Source organism: Pholcus phalangioides, unplaced genomic scaffold, assembly GCF_987345545.1.
Source record: "Pholcus phalangioides strain wild (caught in Gottingen) unplaced genomic scaffold, Ppha-v1.0 ptg000013l_1, whole genome shotgun sequence".
Classification (NCBI taxonomy): domain Eukaryota; kingdom Metazoa; phylum Arthropoda; class Arachnida; order Araneae; family Pholcidae; genus Pholcus; species Pholcus phalangioides.
Window position 1 is genome coordinate 27932359 of NW_028301606.1, and position 19742 is coordinate 27952100.

Below are 19742 nucleotides of genomic sequence, written 5' to 3' on the forward strand. Positions count from 1 at the left end.
TTGCACTTGGTTTGAATGAGTGAATGATGTAAGACGCTCCGGTAGGTGTCACATCCATTTTTTTTTCGTTACCAACGTGTGATGCATGGCTATATACAGGGTGATTATAAAAAAACTATCCCGACATATGGGCCCCTAACTATCATACCATTCACAGAAACAGAATGAAATTTTGGCATAAGGTATTTTGATGTATGCGCTCAAGAATGAAATGGAAAACAACAGTGTCACTCTAACAGCTGGCCGCTGTGGTGGTCGAGTGGTTATAGTGCCGGACTCGTGATGCGAGGATCCGGGTTCGAACCCCACAGTGGTGGTCGGCTGAAGTTGGTTTTCTGTGGTTCCCAACTTCAAGGCGCAAATGCGAGCCGATCTCCCCTTAAAAAGTCTTGCCACAGAGAGCAACAGTCCTACAACGGTAAATCATTCAGCCATAACACTTCACTCATAGTTAGAAAAACTGGGGGCAGATGACAGCACTACACATAACAAGCATCACACATAAACAAACTTTACGTCAGGTTGCACTACACGTACACGCACATTCCCGCATGTACCGATTCGTTGGGGGTTCGTTGGGGGGTTCCGCGGGGGGGGGGGGTGCATGTGTGGTGTAGCAGTAGTAGGTAGGGCCTCCAAAAAATGGCTCGGGGATCCATGATGTTCTTAAGTCGGCCACCTCGTTGGGCAATTTGCCTGTTGTGGTGTCGTATTTGTATTTGTATTTGTATTTGAAACAGCTACGGTTACAGTGAGAAAATTTCGAAAATATCAAATGGCAACACCAAGTTTTTTGTAGTGGAAAATGTGATCTCCATTGTGAAAAACCCTAAATAGCGTTCGAACGGCAACTGTAGCATGAAAATCACCGGCGGTAGATAGGCTAAAAGTGAGGACAACCAATAAGGACAGAGAAGCAGCATAAAATAAAGCATTTTATTCTGTTTCACAAATTTTCCACATGACCTTGTGGAGAACTAATCAGGCTGGGACCTCAGCCGAAGAAACGGTGTGACGAATGAAACGAACATTAATGCTCTGGTGCACGGCAAAGTCCTTTTTACTTTTTCCTTGCCTAGCTCCGGGGATTTTCGTGCTACAGGTGCCATTCCAACGCTATTTAGTGTTTTTCAGTATGGAGATAGCATTCCAATACAAAAAACTTGGTGTTGCCATTTGATATTTTCGAAATTTTCTCACTGTAACCGTAACTGTTAGAGTAACACTGTTGTTTTCCATATCATTCTTGAGCGCATACCTCAAAATACTTTATGCCAAAATTTCATTCAGTTTCTGTGAATGGTATGATAGTTAGGGGCCCATATGTCGGGATAGTTTTTTTATAATCACCCCGTATATAATAGCTGTATTGGATTAGCTAAATGTGACAAGAGAAAAAAAAGAGAAGTTTGAGAGAAAAAACAATTTACATAATAATGTAGAGCAGCGGTTCTCAATTTTTTTGGCTCGCGGAGCTCTTTCTAGTACATAATGTCTATGACGGAGCCCCGTAGGCATATTTTTTATTTCTCCATCAAAAAGTTACTGATTTACTTGTATAATTCAAAAACATTTATAATTATTTTTTTTCAAATTCAGTTTCTTTATATTTTCCTCGAGCGGCCGCGGAGCCCCCGGAGAGTTCACGCGGAGCACCGGTTGAGAACCGCTGATGTAGAGACATAGTTTTTTCTGAAGAGAAAAAAATTATTACCGCGTCATGATTACGGTTTGATGGGCTGCCATACCTAACGTGGATATGATTATCACGATAAAATACGCCAAATTGTAGATGACCCCGATTCATAGCTTTTGTTATCGGACTTTGGTGAGGGATCTCCGGCCACTTCACGAACTGGCTGGTCAGAGTCTGAAATTCGAACATTTTCCGGGTAAATTTACGACAAAATTGGCCAATTTCATGCTTTCGCAGAGACATATACATTATTTAACTATATTTCTAATAAATAACACAGCTCTATTTATACATAGTTTCCCAAAATTCACCGGCCTATTAGTGAAATAAATGAAAAAGAATGTGGGAGAGATAGAAAAATGCACTGTTAGCTGCACTGCTCTTGAAAGTGAATTTCCACGTAGGTATAATTTAAAAATTAGTTATTATTTCCAGACTGCAGCGGCATCTTTTACAAAATTTTTTTTATCAATCTTGAAATTCTATCGAGTTGAAAATTTCGTTTTCTCAAGCACAATGCAGCGAAAGGTGCATTTTTATCGCTCAATGTTCTTTTTCCTACTCATTTTTCACATTGGCCCGTCAATTTTGGGACACCCTGTACGTATACAGTATACTATACCGTTATGGAGAATGCCCCGTGAAGACAAAAGCTCTGTAGAACAAGAATCCTCACTTGAAACAGGTAAAAAAGTGCCTGAAAACCGTACCCACTACGAAAGACGGTGTTTCACCAGAATTATCCGAAATTAATAAAAAAATTCTGATCATGTGATCATTTCACAATGTAAATAAATTTGTGATGTCATACACATGCGCCAAAGTTTCTCATGTCACGAATAAAACTCTTTCTTTTTCCATGCGCCAGATGCGACGTTATATTCATTTGCAACTGAAGAGTTTTTTTGGATACTTTCATCTACTTCCAAGGGGCGGACTGGTATCCCGCAGAAATTTTCTCTTCTAACTAAAACTTTATGATACGACGTAAATCCATGATGGAAGATTTCAAAGCCTAATCACGATTTAAAAATGGTAATTTAATAACGAACTACAGCCCAAGTTAGTTTCAAGAGCGTTCGTGGGGTTTTTTTCCTTCACTTTCATCTTAAATTAGATCAAGGATAAGATGCTTGAGAAGCAAAACTAAAAAAGAAATGTTTTTTTTTTAGAGGTTTCCGATTACTTAGAATCTTAAGCAGAATATTAACCAGAAAGAACCCTCCCCCCCCCTCCTTACGGGATTCTGAACACGTAAGGAGAGCATCTCAACATCAAATCCTGTATCTTTCCTTTCTTTTCATGAAATATGATAGAAATTCTGAGAATTTCAAACAACGTTACAGAAATTCGTAGATTCTACGTAAATACACACATACATTCCAGGCAATACTTTCTGCGAAAGGCTTTAGGTCTTTTAGAGTGTAGTTTTTGTGAAGGAATTAGATACAAAAAAGCTGAAGATGAGAAGTAACTGATTCTTTGGTGAATTTTAGATTCATCGATTCTAGAGATTCATGGCAGAAACGTGTTTCCAGTTCTGTAAATTATTTAGACAATTACACAACGAATACTGGAATTTGATATTACATTTTTTATTTGATGCGTAGAATTCGTAAACAAGTGGGCCTATATACGGGATGAAAACGCTCACGTTCCTTTGACACAAATTACTGATAAACTATTGATCCAAGAACTTCCATCCTTCCAATTTGGAAAATGTATCCAAATAGCTTATTAATTCCAGATACATCAATCGTAATGTAAGGGGGATGTATAGTTGATATATCGAAAAAAAAGTATCTATTTAGTCATCCTGTCCTAATAAATCTAGTTAGAAAGTTGTTGCCCCGTCTCTCTCCTGAAGCCAACCAAAAAAATCCATGTTTCTAATGCGATATTTTGATTTAGTGCTGAGATATTTGGATTCAAAAACCACTAAAAATGAAGAAAAGAACCGCATAAATAACGGAAAAGCTCATTCTACGCTTCTTACCACTCACTTTCATCATTTTTGAATTCAAATAGCTCAGCAAATATTGCACTTGGCAGCGAGGAACATTTTTTGTTAGCTTGAACCACTATCACCTAGACAGGCCAACAATTTTGTGATTGTGTTTCGCTAGATAGGATGACCAAATAAAAACTTTTTATCTCGATAACTATATAATCCCATGCAATATGAATGGCGTATTTGCCTTTTTTTTAACATACGTTATCTGTATATACACGTTATTTGGATACTTTTTGTAATTATAAGTACGCTTCTAAAATCACTCGTTCGACAGTAATTTGTGATAAAGGAACTTTAGCGTTCACCCTGTATGTTTGATTGAACAGCATTTTCTAGATCAACCATTGAAATTCACTCCTATTCAAGTCATTTTCGTTTGGCTTAGATTGTTTATATATTTACTTATCCGTTATACGATTCCAGATTGACGATTACTGACGTTTCAAGATGGATTGAATCAATTTTTATTATTATTTATTTTATATTTTGTTGCCTTTGTCTAAGATGGCGTGACTATGTTTCTTAGATTTAATAAAACTTTCCGGATGTACCCATCCTTCGGGACCGCTTCAATATCTATTCGAGATAGGAAGCGGGGTGTTTCCGGTCTTCAAAGGTCAAAGTTCCGGATATAAAAATGGCTCTCACCATAATTTCTTACAACACTTTACTAGTATTTGTTTGTGATAAATTCAGATTTCATTTTTGAAGCAGTTTTTTCCCCAACAAAATATCAGTGTTGAAAAATTGTTCACCCTCCAACCAAAGCTTCTGCCTAATGGTGTCAGACACGTCCCATTTTCCCAAAGAAATTTTCTAATGTTTTAGAAAAATGTGTGTTTGTCCAGTATTGTGTTTTTGAGTGAAAGAAGAAATCGTGAACCATCTATAGCAGTTCAAGAAAATTCGGAAACTTTTTGTCGTGTTTGTGTATAAATTTCTATTTATATTCATTCGAAAACAAAATGAAATGAGATGAATTATCTTATCACCAATTAACGGAAGATTAGTCGAAATTAACGTATATCGGGGGTGCCATCTATTGAAGACGAGACAAACGAATTTCCTGTCAACACCAGCTGGACCAATCCGCATGATTACGCATGTAAGTTGGGGCTGTCGTCTATTTTCAAGTCGAATGACCCTAATCTCTTACCCAAGATTTTTTGGTAAGTTATCACAGAACATAAAAAGGCTAACCATATTTCGTGTCGAAAAATACAAACTACTTCATCAACTCTGGCCATATCGCTATTTACTGCCATTAGTGAGATGGGTTGGAAGCGAAGGCGCTGTCTATCGGTGGTCACCTCGAGTTCGTTAGGGAAAATATCTTACCTATATCCTACCTCGCGATTCGAACCCGGGACCCTGACAACAACCTTCACGGTGGTAGACGGGCATCTTACCACCATGCCACTCGGCCCAAACGCAGGCTATCGCCAATTCTCACCGAAAAAGATGTCAAAGGTGCTAATTGTTTATAAAATTTCCGAACAAACCTCCAATTGCGGGAAATGAAGCCCTATCGCAAATTATATGAATTCAATTTTTAATTTACACAATCAATTATAATGAATTCCATAAAAAAAAGATTAACTTGACAAATATGTAAGACGGATATTTTTATTTATATCCATAGTTATCATCACAGAATGCGTAAAATTTATAAATTAGGATAATAATTGAATTAAAAATTCAAATTAACTTCATTGAAGAAACGGGAATATAACGGGAGTTTTCGGAGCAAAGTCGACGGCTAAAATCACGGAAAAATATGGAAATATCCCATGAAATACGAGTCATATGTTGAACCTAGATATCAAAGTTCCAGCTCGGAAAAACCAATGACGAAACTATGCGAATAATAAAGAATACGAATGTTTTTAACAGCTGGCTGATGCGGAGATACATTTAGGAAAAAGTAACTATCCAACTAAGACTACCTAAGAGAAAATTACCCTTGAGGGGAATCGAACCAACGTCCTTTCATTTTCCGGGCAAACGCGCCCTAGACTACCATACTACAACGGCAACGAATACCTCAATCTTTCCTTAGAGCTCGTGTACACTGAACGGGACCGAACATGGACGGTCCAGTTCAGTGCACACGAGCTCCAAGGGAAGATTGAGACATTCGACACCTTTGTAGTCCAGTGCGGTCACCCCTGAAGTGAAAGGATGTGGGTTCGATTCCCCGCAAGAGCAGCTGAATTTTCTCTCTTTCCTAAGTATGTCTTCGCATCAGCCAGCTGTTAAAAACCTTCGTATGGATAGCGGAGAGCGACTTCATTATCCGACCCTCGGATAATGAAGAATAGTTTAAAAGATCTTGACCTAGACCTTAAATCCAGGTCAAGGCTGTTTCAACGATCTAAAAAATAATTAATTGATGCAAAAAGAAAAATAAAATAAATGTCATGTTCAAAACTCGCAATTAATTAATATACAACATGCATTTATCATACAAAAAAAATTTTTTGTGGGAATATTTGAAAAATAATGAATGAAATAATGAATTCACGTGTCACGTCATATATATTTAATGATTAATTATTTCTTTTTCAACTCAATTTCTTTTTTCCTCTCCTCAAAAATAATTAATGTTAATCGCAAACTTTGAGAAATGTTTCGGAAATTATTTTCATTTTTTTTTCAAAGAATATGCGAGAAATAGTTGGAAAATTGCCGAGTGGAAGCGAAATAAATGAGATTGCGCTCCGCATTGTGTCCCTGCATAAATCATATCTGTTGGAAAAATTGTTGCGTCTTAATACATATGATTAAGTTGAAGATTTATCGTTGAAGACAGAAACGAACAACATTCTCTTTGGAATTGAAGGTAGTGATTTCCTGAGATTTTCTGTGTCATTTAGTTTTGTTCTTCTGTGATTAGAAGCTATTTTGGTTTCAGTCAGCGATGGAGTTTCGCCCCGTCGCCGTCGAACCAAATTTACTAAGATGCGGTTAGGAGGTTTGTTCGAAAAGAATCCGACCATAATTTTCCATGCGTAAACCAACAAAACCAGGAAAGCTTGGTTTGGTGCACGTATGTAGGCATTCCTAGTGCGCATGCTTAAATTTTTTTTCCCCCCTGTAGAAACTATCAGTCGCCGGTAGACCGCCAATGAATGAGAGAGTGGAAGTGAGAGCCGTGGAATTTTCGTTTTTCACAAAATGTCATGAAGAACTTGCACAACGCTACTGCGTAAAATTTTTTGTGAAGCTTCGTGATTAACGAGTGAAAACAATCTGCAAGATTCAGCAGTCCTCCGGAGATGAAGAAATGGCCACCGTACCCTTATAAAGGAGTGATACAACCGCTTCAAAGATAGCCGCATATCAATGAAAAGTGAAGCACGTTCTGGCAGGCCCTCAACATCCAGAAATGAGATCGTTATTTGGTGTGAGCATTCTGGCGATGCAGGAACATTGAATCATAATAAGAAATCTTGCAGACGGGTCGAGCATTACCATTGGATCAGTTTATTCTGTTTCGACTGACGATTTGAACTTTCAGGAGATGCTATGTCAAAGTCAAGCCCACCATCTTCTTTGACTCCAGTGGAGTGATTGATCATAAGTACGGACCGCAAGTCACAACCATCACCAAGGAGTGCTACCAAGAGATTCTGCATCGCAATTAATGCAGTAGCGTTGTTCAAGGTTTTTTCCGCCACTTTGAAGAAAACGAAAATGCGACGGCGTTCACTCATCGACGGTCTGCCAGCGACTGGCAGCTTCTGAAGTAGGAAAAAATCCAAGCATGCGCAGTAGGATTTCCTGCATATGTGCTATGAACACCGTTTTCCTAGCTTCCTTGGTTCACGCACGAAAAATTGTGACCGGATAATTTTTGAACAAACCCCGTGTAACCAATATTTAATAATAATAACTGTGGAAAAAGTCAACATTCATTGGTGAGTATATTCTATGGTCATTCGGCACTAGTCAAATATTCATATATCTATGTTACAAATGATAAGAGGGATCAGACAAATAGCAAGTATTCTACTCACGATTGTGAAATTTTTAACTGATTTGAGAGAGGGAATCCGGCAATTCAAATTTACTACAATCACCAAAATCTCAATTTCACGGAAATATGCAAATGACATAAACCAATGGTGAGGACGAATTAAACATTTGTGTTACATCCGTTGGATGATAAATCGATGGCAAAATTCGTTCTACGTTCATTTCAGAAATAGTGTACCAGATAGCCATAAAATAACTTTTCTCACTTTCGTAGACATTCGTAGATAACACTTATAGAGGGGGGTGTGAGATCACAAATTTTATATTGAACCTTCCGAAAGCATAGAACGGATGAATTGACGGAAAAAACCACACAGTCAAACCTCGTTAAGACGAAATGAAAAAAAAAAAAAACCACTGAATTTTTTTCATTTTGCCAACAAAATATTGATTTAATTATATCCAAGGGGAAAAAATACGTAATTTGTACTAAGCGGAAATTCGCTTTAAGTGAGTTCGCCTTAACGACGTTCAACTGCAATACAAATCAACACCGATTGTGTTCATTTCTGCTAGAGAACTAAATTTACATTCAATTAAACTATGTGTAATTAATCTCGTTCGAGTCATACCTTTCCCACTTCAGTGTGAAAAAATTAAAGGCCCGTTTATGTATCAAAAATAAATGAGAACAAATTGAAATGGTTTCGAAGTATAAACGATTCGGAAATGACTAGGAATAAAACACGTAATACAGAAATGTAATTCAATATTCATAATTATGCATACCAATATGACGAAAAATGAAGTAAAATATATTTTCCCTAATTCAATGTTTGCTTTTTTTATTTCATTCTGAAGAAATTAATTGACGCTGTATAATTTCAAATCACATTTCGATCGAATTATATTTTACTATTAAGAAACAATTACTTCCATTAAATTTGCTAATTAATGAAATCAGCGAAATACATTTTTAAATACTTTATTTTAATATTTTATAGTTGCATAACAGAAAATTAGAAATTGTAAGAAAGGTTATTCAAATCTAGAGGAAAATAAATAAAATATTAAATGCTATAAAATATCTATTTATTTCTATCGAAAAGAAAACATTTAATGACAGAGAAATCCTCTTATTACATCAAAAAAATATATTATAACTCTACTTTTTTGAAGAATTATAAACTAATTTGTAAGATTTCGCTGAATTATTTTATATTAATTAGTTTTTTTCCAACTGTTGAGGCAATTAATTTCAGTGCATCGTGCTAAGTATAAAAATAATCTTTCTACGCTTTTTTTTCCCAGCTTAGCTCTTGTGAAATTTTTCTGTTGTGCAAGCATGACTCTTTTCATTTTTAATTGATAATAATCGATAATTAATTTTTTAATCGTTGGAAGAAAAATCTTTTCTATACACTCTTTATATACTGTATATAGTCATTTGCAAAAAAAACAAAAACAAAGCATCCCTGAAAAATAATCCGATTATCTTGAAATTTCGCACGCAAATTGTTTTATACCAAGTATGCAAGTGATTCAATTTTCGAGGCCAATGAATCTTAACTTCGGTCATAGCGCGCGTTTCGACTGCGAAACTAGCATTGTATAAAACAGGCAACAATCGCGGATGGTTTATCTTTTCTCGTTGTCGGTGTTGCAGTTCCGTTGAGACGCAACCAATAATGCCGTTACGATGTTGTCGAAGAAATAAGATTGGAGAAGACTTCGAACGTGGTCGCATAGTCGGGATGCCTGCACCGTACGGACACGCCTGCTCTAAGGTGCTGGTAGCAATGTTTGCTGTAAGGTGTACGAATATAAGACAGAATCGGATGATTGTGTGACAGGTCCGACCTTCCCCAACGATATCATTTTCCGCTATCCAACGTGCTACAGCCTCTTTCGTACCACTCGTGGTACCTTCCACCATCTCGCGCTTAGCTGAGGAGAGATTACACTCGCAGAGGCCTTTAAGACATCTTTCTTTAACCCTCAACATCGGCAGAGTTGTCTAGACCGGTAACCCCGGTCCCAAGTGGGGATGTCTCACCCAGATGACTGGATGCCAAGAGAAGGTAATTGGAAAGAGAAATCTCATTCCTCTGTGGGGAATCGAGCCACCAACCTCAGTCTTTCTGGCCGCGTGCTCTACCATTAAACTATAGACGACGGACATTTTCTTTCCTAAGAACACTATGTTTTTTTGGGCTGAACGAGACTGTGCAATAGACAGCCTCCTAACTCGGCAATAGCTAGTAATGAAACCCCAGACGGCGACATTTAGCCCAAAGGAACACAGTGTTCTTAGAAAAAGAAATGCCTGTCCTCTGTAGCTTAATGGTAGAGCACGCGTTCTAAAAGTGTGAAGTTGGAGGTTCGATTTCCATCCCCCCCCCCCACGGAGGAATGTGACTTTTCTTTCCAATTACCTTCGCTTGGTATCCAGTCTTGTTTACTTCGTATGTTTAGCGGAGAGTCTCATCGTTTCGTTCTATGATTATTATTAACAGCTTCCTCCTGTCTATTGCCATCAAGACAATTAATTATAACTGTCATTTTACCCTCCAAAAAGTTGCCTACAAAAGCCCTGTGTCGGTGAACATAAGTCGTCCAAGGTGTCTCCAGTGACTAAGTTTTCATGTTATGTTGTTGATTTCAACCATGTTTCACCCCCAAGGTCAGGGTTCATACGTCAGACATTGCGTTCCAAAATCAAATTTCTATGAAGTCTGAGGGGCACCACAATATATATATATTGCGGTATCTATATTCACCCAGTGGCGTCTGCATGGGTGGACCCAATGGGGGGGGGGGCTATATTTTTTGAGAATTTCATTTATTTTGAAATTATTTATAATTGAATATATGAGTTTTTTTAATATTTTTTTATAAGTATCAATTTTCATCAACTCCGAAATAATTTTTTTAATGGATAGTAACATTCATTGATATTCTGAAAACATTTTTATCAATAATTCTGAAAAATGTTGTTTCAATATAATTCTGAAATTATATCTCATTTATCCTGAAATTATATCTCATTTATCCTGAAATTATATCTCATTTATCCTGAAATTATATCTCATTTATCCTGAAATTATATCTCATTTATCCTGAAATTATATCTCATTTATCCTGAAATTATATCTCATTTATCCTGAAATTATATTTATCCTGAAATTATATCTCATTTATCCTGAAATTATATCTCATTTATCCTGAAATTATATCTCATTTATCCTGAAATTATATCTCATTTATCCTGAAATTATATCTCATTTATCCTGAAATTATATTTATCCTGAAATTATATCTCATTTATCCTGAAATTATATCTCATTTATCCTGAAATTATATCTCATTTATCCTGAAATTATATCTCATTTATCCTGAAATTATATCTCATTTATCCTGAAATTATATCTCATTTATCCTGAAATTATATCTCATTTATCCTGAAATTATATCTCATTTATCCTGAAATTATATCTCTCATTAGTTCTGGTAGGTTTTCTAAAAGTAATTTTAAATTAATTATTTCACCAATTATGGATTGCATGTTATGCATTACATTTTTTTTACTCCAATTATGGATAACAGGACACACATGATTACTTACATTTAACTTAGCGGGAAGTTATTTTTCCAGTATTTCAATAAATTCTGTAACTATGTAAGCCTTTGTCTGCGGGCCACTGCAAAAAACTCCAAGAAATCACATGTAGCCCGCGGAACATGCGTTGAATATCCTTACCCTAGGGTGCAGCAAGAATCGCATGATGGTTAGTAACGAGCGGCCATCTGTCTTTTGAACCTGTAATGAAGACCCAATACATTTGTGTTGTTGGTGCGCTGTTGCCTTGAAGTGCAAACCTATCGTCAACTGAAAAGAATTCAGCAAAAATTCAAGCAAAGTAAAAAAAAATGAATGGTACGTTAGTAATGCTTAGTGAATTACCGAATAAAGTCATCATTTCGGAATACGACACGTAAAATCCATGCAACATCAGAAAATTATTCCCACCATTTCTCTCACTAGCCCAGAAATATTTCAAGAAAATTCAGCGAAAAGTCACGGGACTCGTAATTTGATATCATATATTCCGCCATCTCCAGAAAAATTTAGCATATTTATTTCATTTGCATCGACGTAGAAATTCGATGTAGAGACTCAAAAGAGTAATTAGGTACGTTTCTTCCACCATTTACTGCCGGAAACGCAGTTTCAGCTGCAATCTAGACGGGAACGATTGGTAACAGAGCGTATAAAGCAGATGTTTCGCAAGAGGTAAACAACTTACGTTGGATATATGTCAGTGACGTGTCCCTTTTGCGATGGAGAAACGACTGCAAATGCTGCACGGAAATGGTCGTGGGAACGTGAGAATTACTCACGTGAATAGAGACCATCACGGAAGAAAAATCATCGTTGAACATGATTTTCGTGGAAGAACGCGTGGCCATTCAGAGGCTGATTTCACAGCGTTGCCGCGTGTGGGATACACAAATTTGGTCGACCTTGTCCTATCCTAGTCTAATTTTCTTGAGATCCACTCATTCCACAAGTTTTCCGCACTGGGCTTATAACTCGCTTGGCCCGCCTTAGTAAATTCCCTAAGTCACTTCGTTGATCACTCACATGTGTGCATACTTTCTTACTCACTCTTTTGGTCATTTACATGATTGCACACATTTTTGGTCAATCTTTTGGTCATTTACATGTTTACACACTCTATTAGGTCACTTACATACTTGCACACTTTTTCGGTCACTTACATACTTGCACACTTTTTCGGTCACTTACATACTTGCCCACTTTTTCGGTCACTTACTTTCTTGCAAACGCATTAGGTCACTCTTTTGGTGGCTCACCGACCAGCTCCATCTTTCTCCACCCCCCCCCCCCAGGTCTCTCACCCGCTCGCAAACTCTCTAGTTCACACTTGGTCTCTCACCGACCTGATCTCTCGCTATAAATTCGCATTTTTTGTAATTTATTTGGTCACTCATATGCTTACACTCCCTCTACTTCACTCTAGAGGTCACTCAGCGATTGGGTTTATCGTTCACTCTTTTGGTCGCTTGCTGACCGGGTCTCTCATTGTCTAGGTTACGTTTGGTCATTTATGTGCTTTCACACTCTCTAGACCACTCACATGCTTGCAAATGCTTTAGGTCACTCTTTTGGTAACTCACCGACAGTGGTCCCTCACTCTAAGGTTACCCTTTCAGTCACTCACACTCCTGTAAACTCTGTAGGTCTCTCTTTTGGTCTCTCACTGACTTAGACCATCACTCTAGAGTCACTCGTTTGGTCATTTGCATGCTTGCACACACTGCTGTGGTCACTCATATGTTTTCCCGCTCTCTTGATTCCTCTTGTAGTCACTCACCGACATGGTCCTTCTGTCTTTAGTTCACTCTTTTGGACACTCACTGATCTGGTTCCTGGCTTTCAATATTATTCTTTTGGTCATCTACATGCTTGAACCGAAATAGTGAACTTTTTTTCCCCATTTTTGTCGGCTTTGCCTGGGCCCACGTACGTCTCTGTTCTTAATATGCATATTTATCATAATTAATCATTGTACCACATCTTATCCTGGAACCCACTATTCAACTGAGGTCCTCGCATGGCCCCCAAAAGAGGGGAGGGTTTGGCAAGGCCCGCCAAAATCTCAGCCTATAGTCATCCTACTAATACTACTACTACTTAACCGCACACATGCACCTCGTACACATTCCTCTGCGGGATTTCTAACGAATTGGTGCATGCAGTTATGTACGTATGTGTATCGTGAACCTAACGTGGAGTTTGTTTCTGTGTAATGCATATTATGTGTAGTGTTTCCATCTGCCATCAATTTTTCTAACTATGAGTGAAGTGTAATGATTGAAAATCATTAGTAGTAGCGACCCTACTGCAGGATGTGAGGGTCATGGGTCTTTGTGCAGTGCCCGGTTTAACTCATTCTTGGGACTGTCGAGGTTTGAGCCCGTCTTCCTATTGGGAGGCATAATCACGAGTCAAGAGATTTTATTATAGCCATCACCAGAATAAGAACTCCCGTGCAACAACTCTGACATATGATTTAACTGAAAAAATCATGACGCTAATCATTGAATCATAGGGTGTTCATCTGTGTTGTCGGTAGCATGTTTACCTTATACAATATAGGGAATTGTTTTCTGCACAAAAAACACTGTAGAAACACGGCATCATTCTCAGACTCTAAACGTACATATTTTGTAAGCACCAATGGCGTCTTTCTTAATTACTTTTGTCCATAAGCAACAAACAAGTAAAAATAAAAAATGTTATCAGACAAAACATGCCTTCCAGAAAATAACTTCACAGTACAGTATATATATATATATGTATTATATTGAGAAACGTCATTTATCTGGAACTCCTTCTGCCACCTATCAAACAAAAAAACGAATCTGATATGATCCGCGAATTGATGACCAGTTTTCAGTTAATGCACCGCATGAAAAAATCGATCAAGTATAATGTTGGTAAATATTTTATAAACAATAATATTAATTAAAATTTTAAGTTTTCTGCGAAATTTTAATGGTTGATATTTGTGCGTAGTTTAACTACGTTAGTGAGACTCGACGTACGATCTATTTGGCCATTTCCATTTATTTTTTTTGCCGCACCACGGTCATTTTCTGCACACGAGGGCTAATTAGACCGGGACCTACAGTTTATTGCCGATTCCGAACGGCAGACTTGTTTTTTTTTTTTTTATACTCATCGAGAGGTTGGGATCTATCTTGGCTTCTCGTGACTGCAATCGAAAAGCATATAACATGCGGCGCATTTGTCTAAAACTAGTCATCAATTCGAATCATAACAGTTGCGTTTTTTATTCGATAGGTGGCAGAAAGATTTGCAGTTTAATGATGTTTCTCAATATAATACATACTGTACTGAAGTTATTTCCTGGAAGGCATGTTTTGTCTGACGACATTTTTTATTTCACCCGTTTGTTGTTGGTTATGGACATAAGTAAATGGAGAAAGGCACTATTTTTTCGTTTAGCGTCTGAGAATGACTCAGAATGCTTCCGTGTGTTAGAGTGCGTTTGCTACGCAGAATACAATTCCCTATATTGCATAAGGTAACGTGTTATTATTTTTTTTTTCTATCTGCAAAGACATCGAAATTCAGTGAGAAAAAGAACATGATTCAAAAGACCATGTCAGTTGAACTTGAAATGAAAGAAAATGTTTCCCCATCCGAAAGGGGAAAAAAAGTTAGAGAGCACATTTCATATAGGAATTAAAATTTTTCTTTCCCTGCGCCCTTGGCCCCCCCCCTCGGAAGCGGATTTATAGTTTGGTCATCTGTGGGGGAAAATTTTTTTTTTTTTAATTTGCCGACCTTCATCCGTTCTAGTCTGGAATCCTTGACTACTAATTCCTCCAAATTAGCTACCCTGGACTATAGAATGTTTAGTTCTCCTCCACACCGTAAATATGCCGCTGTGTCTAAGTCGCTCTTTTTCGGTAGTTCTCACATGCTTTCACACTTCCTAGGTTAGTTATTCAAGTGGTCTGTGTGATGATTTGAAAACTGAAAATGGTCTGTGATGATTGATTTGAAAACTGAAAATGGTCTGTGATGATTAATTTGAAAAGTGGTCTGTAGATTAATTTGAAAATTTCCTGAAAAGTAATGGTGTTTTACCATATTAGAACCTCACCGTACCATCCTAGTTCAAATGGTCAAATTGAAAATTTGTACAAACTTTTTCAAAGCTGCCATGAAACGTTCACGATTTCAACAAGGTAGTACAAAATCGAAACGAATCATTCCTAATGCAGTATAGGAAAATGCTACACATGACGACAAAAGTATCTCCAGCGATGCTATTTTTGAACCGTGGTATTCGAACACGCTTGGAGTTGTGTCCCCAAAGACCTGTGGAAAATAAATTGGATAATAGAAAGATAAATCGAGAATTTAAAATTGGACAAAATGTTGCAGTGAGAAATTACGGGAGACCTGAACAACCCAAGTGGACTTTTGGAAAAGTGGTGGAACGACAAAAATAATTAAATTATCGTGTGGCTGTTATTGATGATATATAAACCACCGCCATGTGGATCGAATGCGAAATATTGGTGATGATGTTCCTCTAACTATATCTTCTGTTTTAGAATGTTTTTCAGGTGGTCAACCTCTAGTCAAACCTGCCGATAGAAGATAATGACAGTGCAGAGAATTCTCTTGTAAAAAGGACTAGTTCTACGGAAGACCCAGGACTTGGACCAGTGCCACGCCAAACTTCGGAGTTTAACGAAAATCCTGAACCGGTTGCCGCAGCGTCCAGCCCAGAACCAGAATGGATTTCAAGACGAAGTACAAGACAAACAAGGCCACCGGACAGACTGACTTATACTTCAATTACGAAGGGAGGAACTGTGATGACCAAAGATGCAAATGAAGTGATGCTTGTTCGTGACGTAAATAGCGTGCGCAGAGTTCGCTATAAATACTATTGTAAGCACAGTGTGTGCGGAATTGGAATTGGACTAGGAATAGAACCGGTTGTTGTGTAATCGAATGTGCGCGTATGTATCTCAAATGATCGATGTTTTTGTTTGCGTACTTTCAAGCTGCAAGTTTATAGAATAATATAGTTTCATTAAAATTAATTATTGTTAGATCATTGCGGATCTTTACATCACTCGGACATCTTAGTCTCGGACTTCTTTTAAACGACACTATATCGCTAAAATTCAAAACAAAGAACAGCTTTGCGAGTATCAGTAACAAGGACGTTTTTGTTGAAAGCTCTCTGGGGATTTTTAGGATTCCGTAGCGTTTGATCATGTGGAACCATGGGGTTTCGTGGAACACCAGTCGTGAACCCGTGCTTTAGATCAGTGGTTCTCAACCTGGGGCCATATGGCCCCCTTGCGGTCCTGAGATATTCTAGGGGGGCCACGGGAGAAAATCAGAAGAAAGGTGATCCACGACAGGCGGTGAAGGGAGTCATAGAAAGCTGTGAAGAGAAAAGCTTTAAAAGGGAAACATGAAAAATATTACTACTTTCAGAATCAAACAGATCCGTCAATAGAACCAGGGCCATCTTAACTCTTGGGTCTATGTGGGCATAACCCGGATCTTCATGTCTATAATGGAGGCAGGGGACTGCCTCTCTACATGAGATCTGGTACTATGATTTTTTCATATATAAGCTGTTGTTTCCAGTTTTATCGATTTATCGTGCATGTTCGTTGGATCGTCCCGTATTTTACACAGACCGTTTTTTACCATATAATTTGACTCCTGGGAGGGATGATAATACACCATTTGAATCCGTGCCTAGCCAGGATTCCAGATATTGATCTGATTTATTCAAATTTCATTCATAATAAAAAAATAAAATAAAAGTAAATCTTGGATGAGGGTAGAGGGAGCCCTGGCCTATACAGGGGGGCCACAAGAAAAAATGTTATCCATAGGGGGGCCATGAGCTGAAAAAGGTTAAGCAACACTGCTTTAGATCACTCTTTTGGCCATAACTAACCTATTCCCTCGCTCGCTAGGAAGAACCGGATTTATGATTTTACCAAATGTAGCAGGGCCCCACCAGAATTTACCCACTCCAATTAAGTGGTCCTATTCTCATTTTCAGATCACTTAAGTGGCCCGAGGCACAAATATATATTACTTAAGCGGCCCTTTTTCTCTCTCCGCTACATTCAATATACCCATCTAGCATTTGTATCCAGGAAAAAAAAAGCATACAGAATCTTCCCCAACTCCATGTCTAAAGTGGCCGTTGTTCAGAGATGGCCGTTAGAGAGAAGAGGTTTTACTGAATATTTATCTCAAACATATTATAATTATTATTCATATTATTGTTATTAAAGTTTTCTCAGTAAAATACATTCTAATTCCCTTCGATTTATAGGTCTTTACTTCCCACCCTTTTGCAATTTATTAAAAATTATTGGTAATAAAATGATGATTTTCCTCCTAACTAGCCCCTTTTTTTTGCCAAAAACCTAACGTTGGCCCGTATTTTTCACTATAAAATATGGTCAGCCTAAGAAACGTTCACTGAAATTAGTCAAAAATGGTTGCGGTTTTACATTTATCCCTGTGCTCTTTAACTGTACTCGCATGAAAACAACGCTGTGTCGTGTTTGTTCCAAGAGTGAGAATCGCTAATAGGAATTCCGTGTTTTACCATGAAGACGATTGAAGATTTGCCTCCAGAGTTGCTGGTGGGTATTTTCTCGCTTTACATCGAGTCGGAAGGACGTGTGGAATTTTTGAAAAATGTCGCGAAGGTTTGTCAACTTTGGGATGAGATGTCTTCAGTGCCTTCACTTTGGAAAAGTATCGACGTCGGAACTTGGGACGACGTACTGAATTTCTCCAACAAAGGATTACTGTATCATACTCAGAGCCTCAAAATACCAGGTTATTACCGCTATCCCCTCGATCTGTCGGCCGTGCTTCCCAAGATCCGCGAACTGAAAGAACTTGACATGACTGATAACACCATCAATAGACATTCGATGATGCTTGTTGCTAAATACTGCTCGAATCTGGAACGGTTGAACATGAAACAAGTCCGTACCGATGAATATAGGGACATAACGCTCCATGAACTGGACCCAATCCTGACCGTCTGTGGACCGAAATTGAAGCATTTAGACTTGAGCTATTGCCACCCAAAGGAATCGGAACAGTTGGTTACAGAAATCGCGAGTAAGTGCCCGTCACTTGAAGGATTTAGTTTCCTGTGTTCCAGAATCCTTTCGGTCGACATTCGGTTACCAATATATAAACTCGAAAGCGGATGCCCCCGTCTACGAGAACTGGAATTTTCTAAATGCGATGTTATCACTACAGGCAAGGACGATTGCTCAGGATTCAAAAACCTAACTATGTTCAGAGCCTTCAAAAGCAACTTCCATGGATTAGACTTGTCCAGTTTGCTGGAGAACTCGACAAATTTGGAGTATTTGCAATTAAACAAGAATAAAGATTTGATAATCAGAGACATCTCTAAAATTCCATCCAACAAAGTCAATATCCTCATCATCGAGATCAACGAAGATCCGAACAAGCACTTGAAGGCTCTGGAACCAGCAGTGGAGAAATGGAAACGCGCGTTGCAGCATCTGCGCCTCGGAGGATTGAAATGCGATATCACCAGCTTGCTCAAAATTTTGTTAGACGGCAATCCGTGTCCTAAGCTCGAGTTTTTGTTGATTGAGAATGGTACCGTCGAGCCGCTTTTCTTCAATACGTTCATACAGAAGTGCCGAAAACTCAGTCGACTATTAATTCGGGCAAAACAATACTTGGAAAAATTCGAATATTTTAAGAATCGTGAAGAGGTTGAAAAGTTCCGGGCATCCTTATATAATAAAACAAATCCTTATAGAAAAACAATATGCACATAATCCGTCTTAATACATTCTACCTAAATTCTTATTACAGAAAAACTGTGAGCAGTAAAGAAACTAGGTCTTTTGTTTTTTATGTGCATTTACATGGAAAAGTTGACTGGACAGTTATATTCAAGATTTTGGTCATTAAAATTTACAGAAGAGTTAATAAAGTGTTTTCAAATAAAAATTTTAGGTGGCTCTTTGCCCCCTTTCTATTATGCTAAACCAGTGTTTCTCAACCTTTCTGAAACAAGGACCAGCAAAAATAATGTCTGAAACAATTTGACGGACGTTTTCCCGTATTACGGGGCATTCTTGTAATTTCCGTTGTTCCGATTTTTCTTTGTACATTTGTCCAGCTTTTTCAACGATACTTATGTGAATTTGTAATACAGTAATTACTAAAGTCGTGACCACTCAGCTTTTCATAATATATAAGTTATATTATGATAATCATGGCAAAAATTACAAGTATTCATCCCAAATATATTTGTCAGGTTTAACTTTTTTTTTCTCCAGCAATTATTCAGCAATTTTGATTAGGATCGGTGATTGTGCCTACTTTTTGGAGATTTTTTTTTATGGCAATTAGCGATGTCCCGTATTTTATGCATTATT

The 19742-nt window shown here is 37.8% G+C and overlaps 1 protein-coding gene across 1 annotated transcript; it reads left to right on the forward strand.

Annotated features, from left to right (window-relative positions):
* The first annotated feature begins 17909 nt into the window (after positions 1–17909).
* LOC149078899 (uncharacterized) lies at positions 17910–19136 on the forward strand. Its single transcript, XM_089240465.1, has one exon. The coding sequence runs from the start codon at positions 17910–17912 to the stop codon at positions 19134–19136; it is 1227 nt and encodes a 408-aa protein (XP_089096591.1).
* Positions 19137–19742: the final 606 nt, after the last annotated feature.

Bases quoted from the DNA above. Each gene is read 5' to 3' on its own strand.
- LOC149078899 (XM_089240465.1), top strand. From the start codon at position 17,910: ATGAAGACGATTGAAGATTTGCCTCCAGAGTTGCTGGTGGGTATTTTC.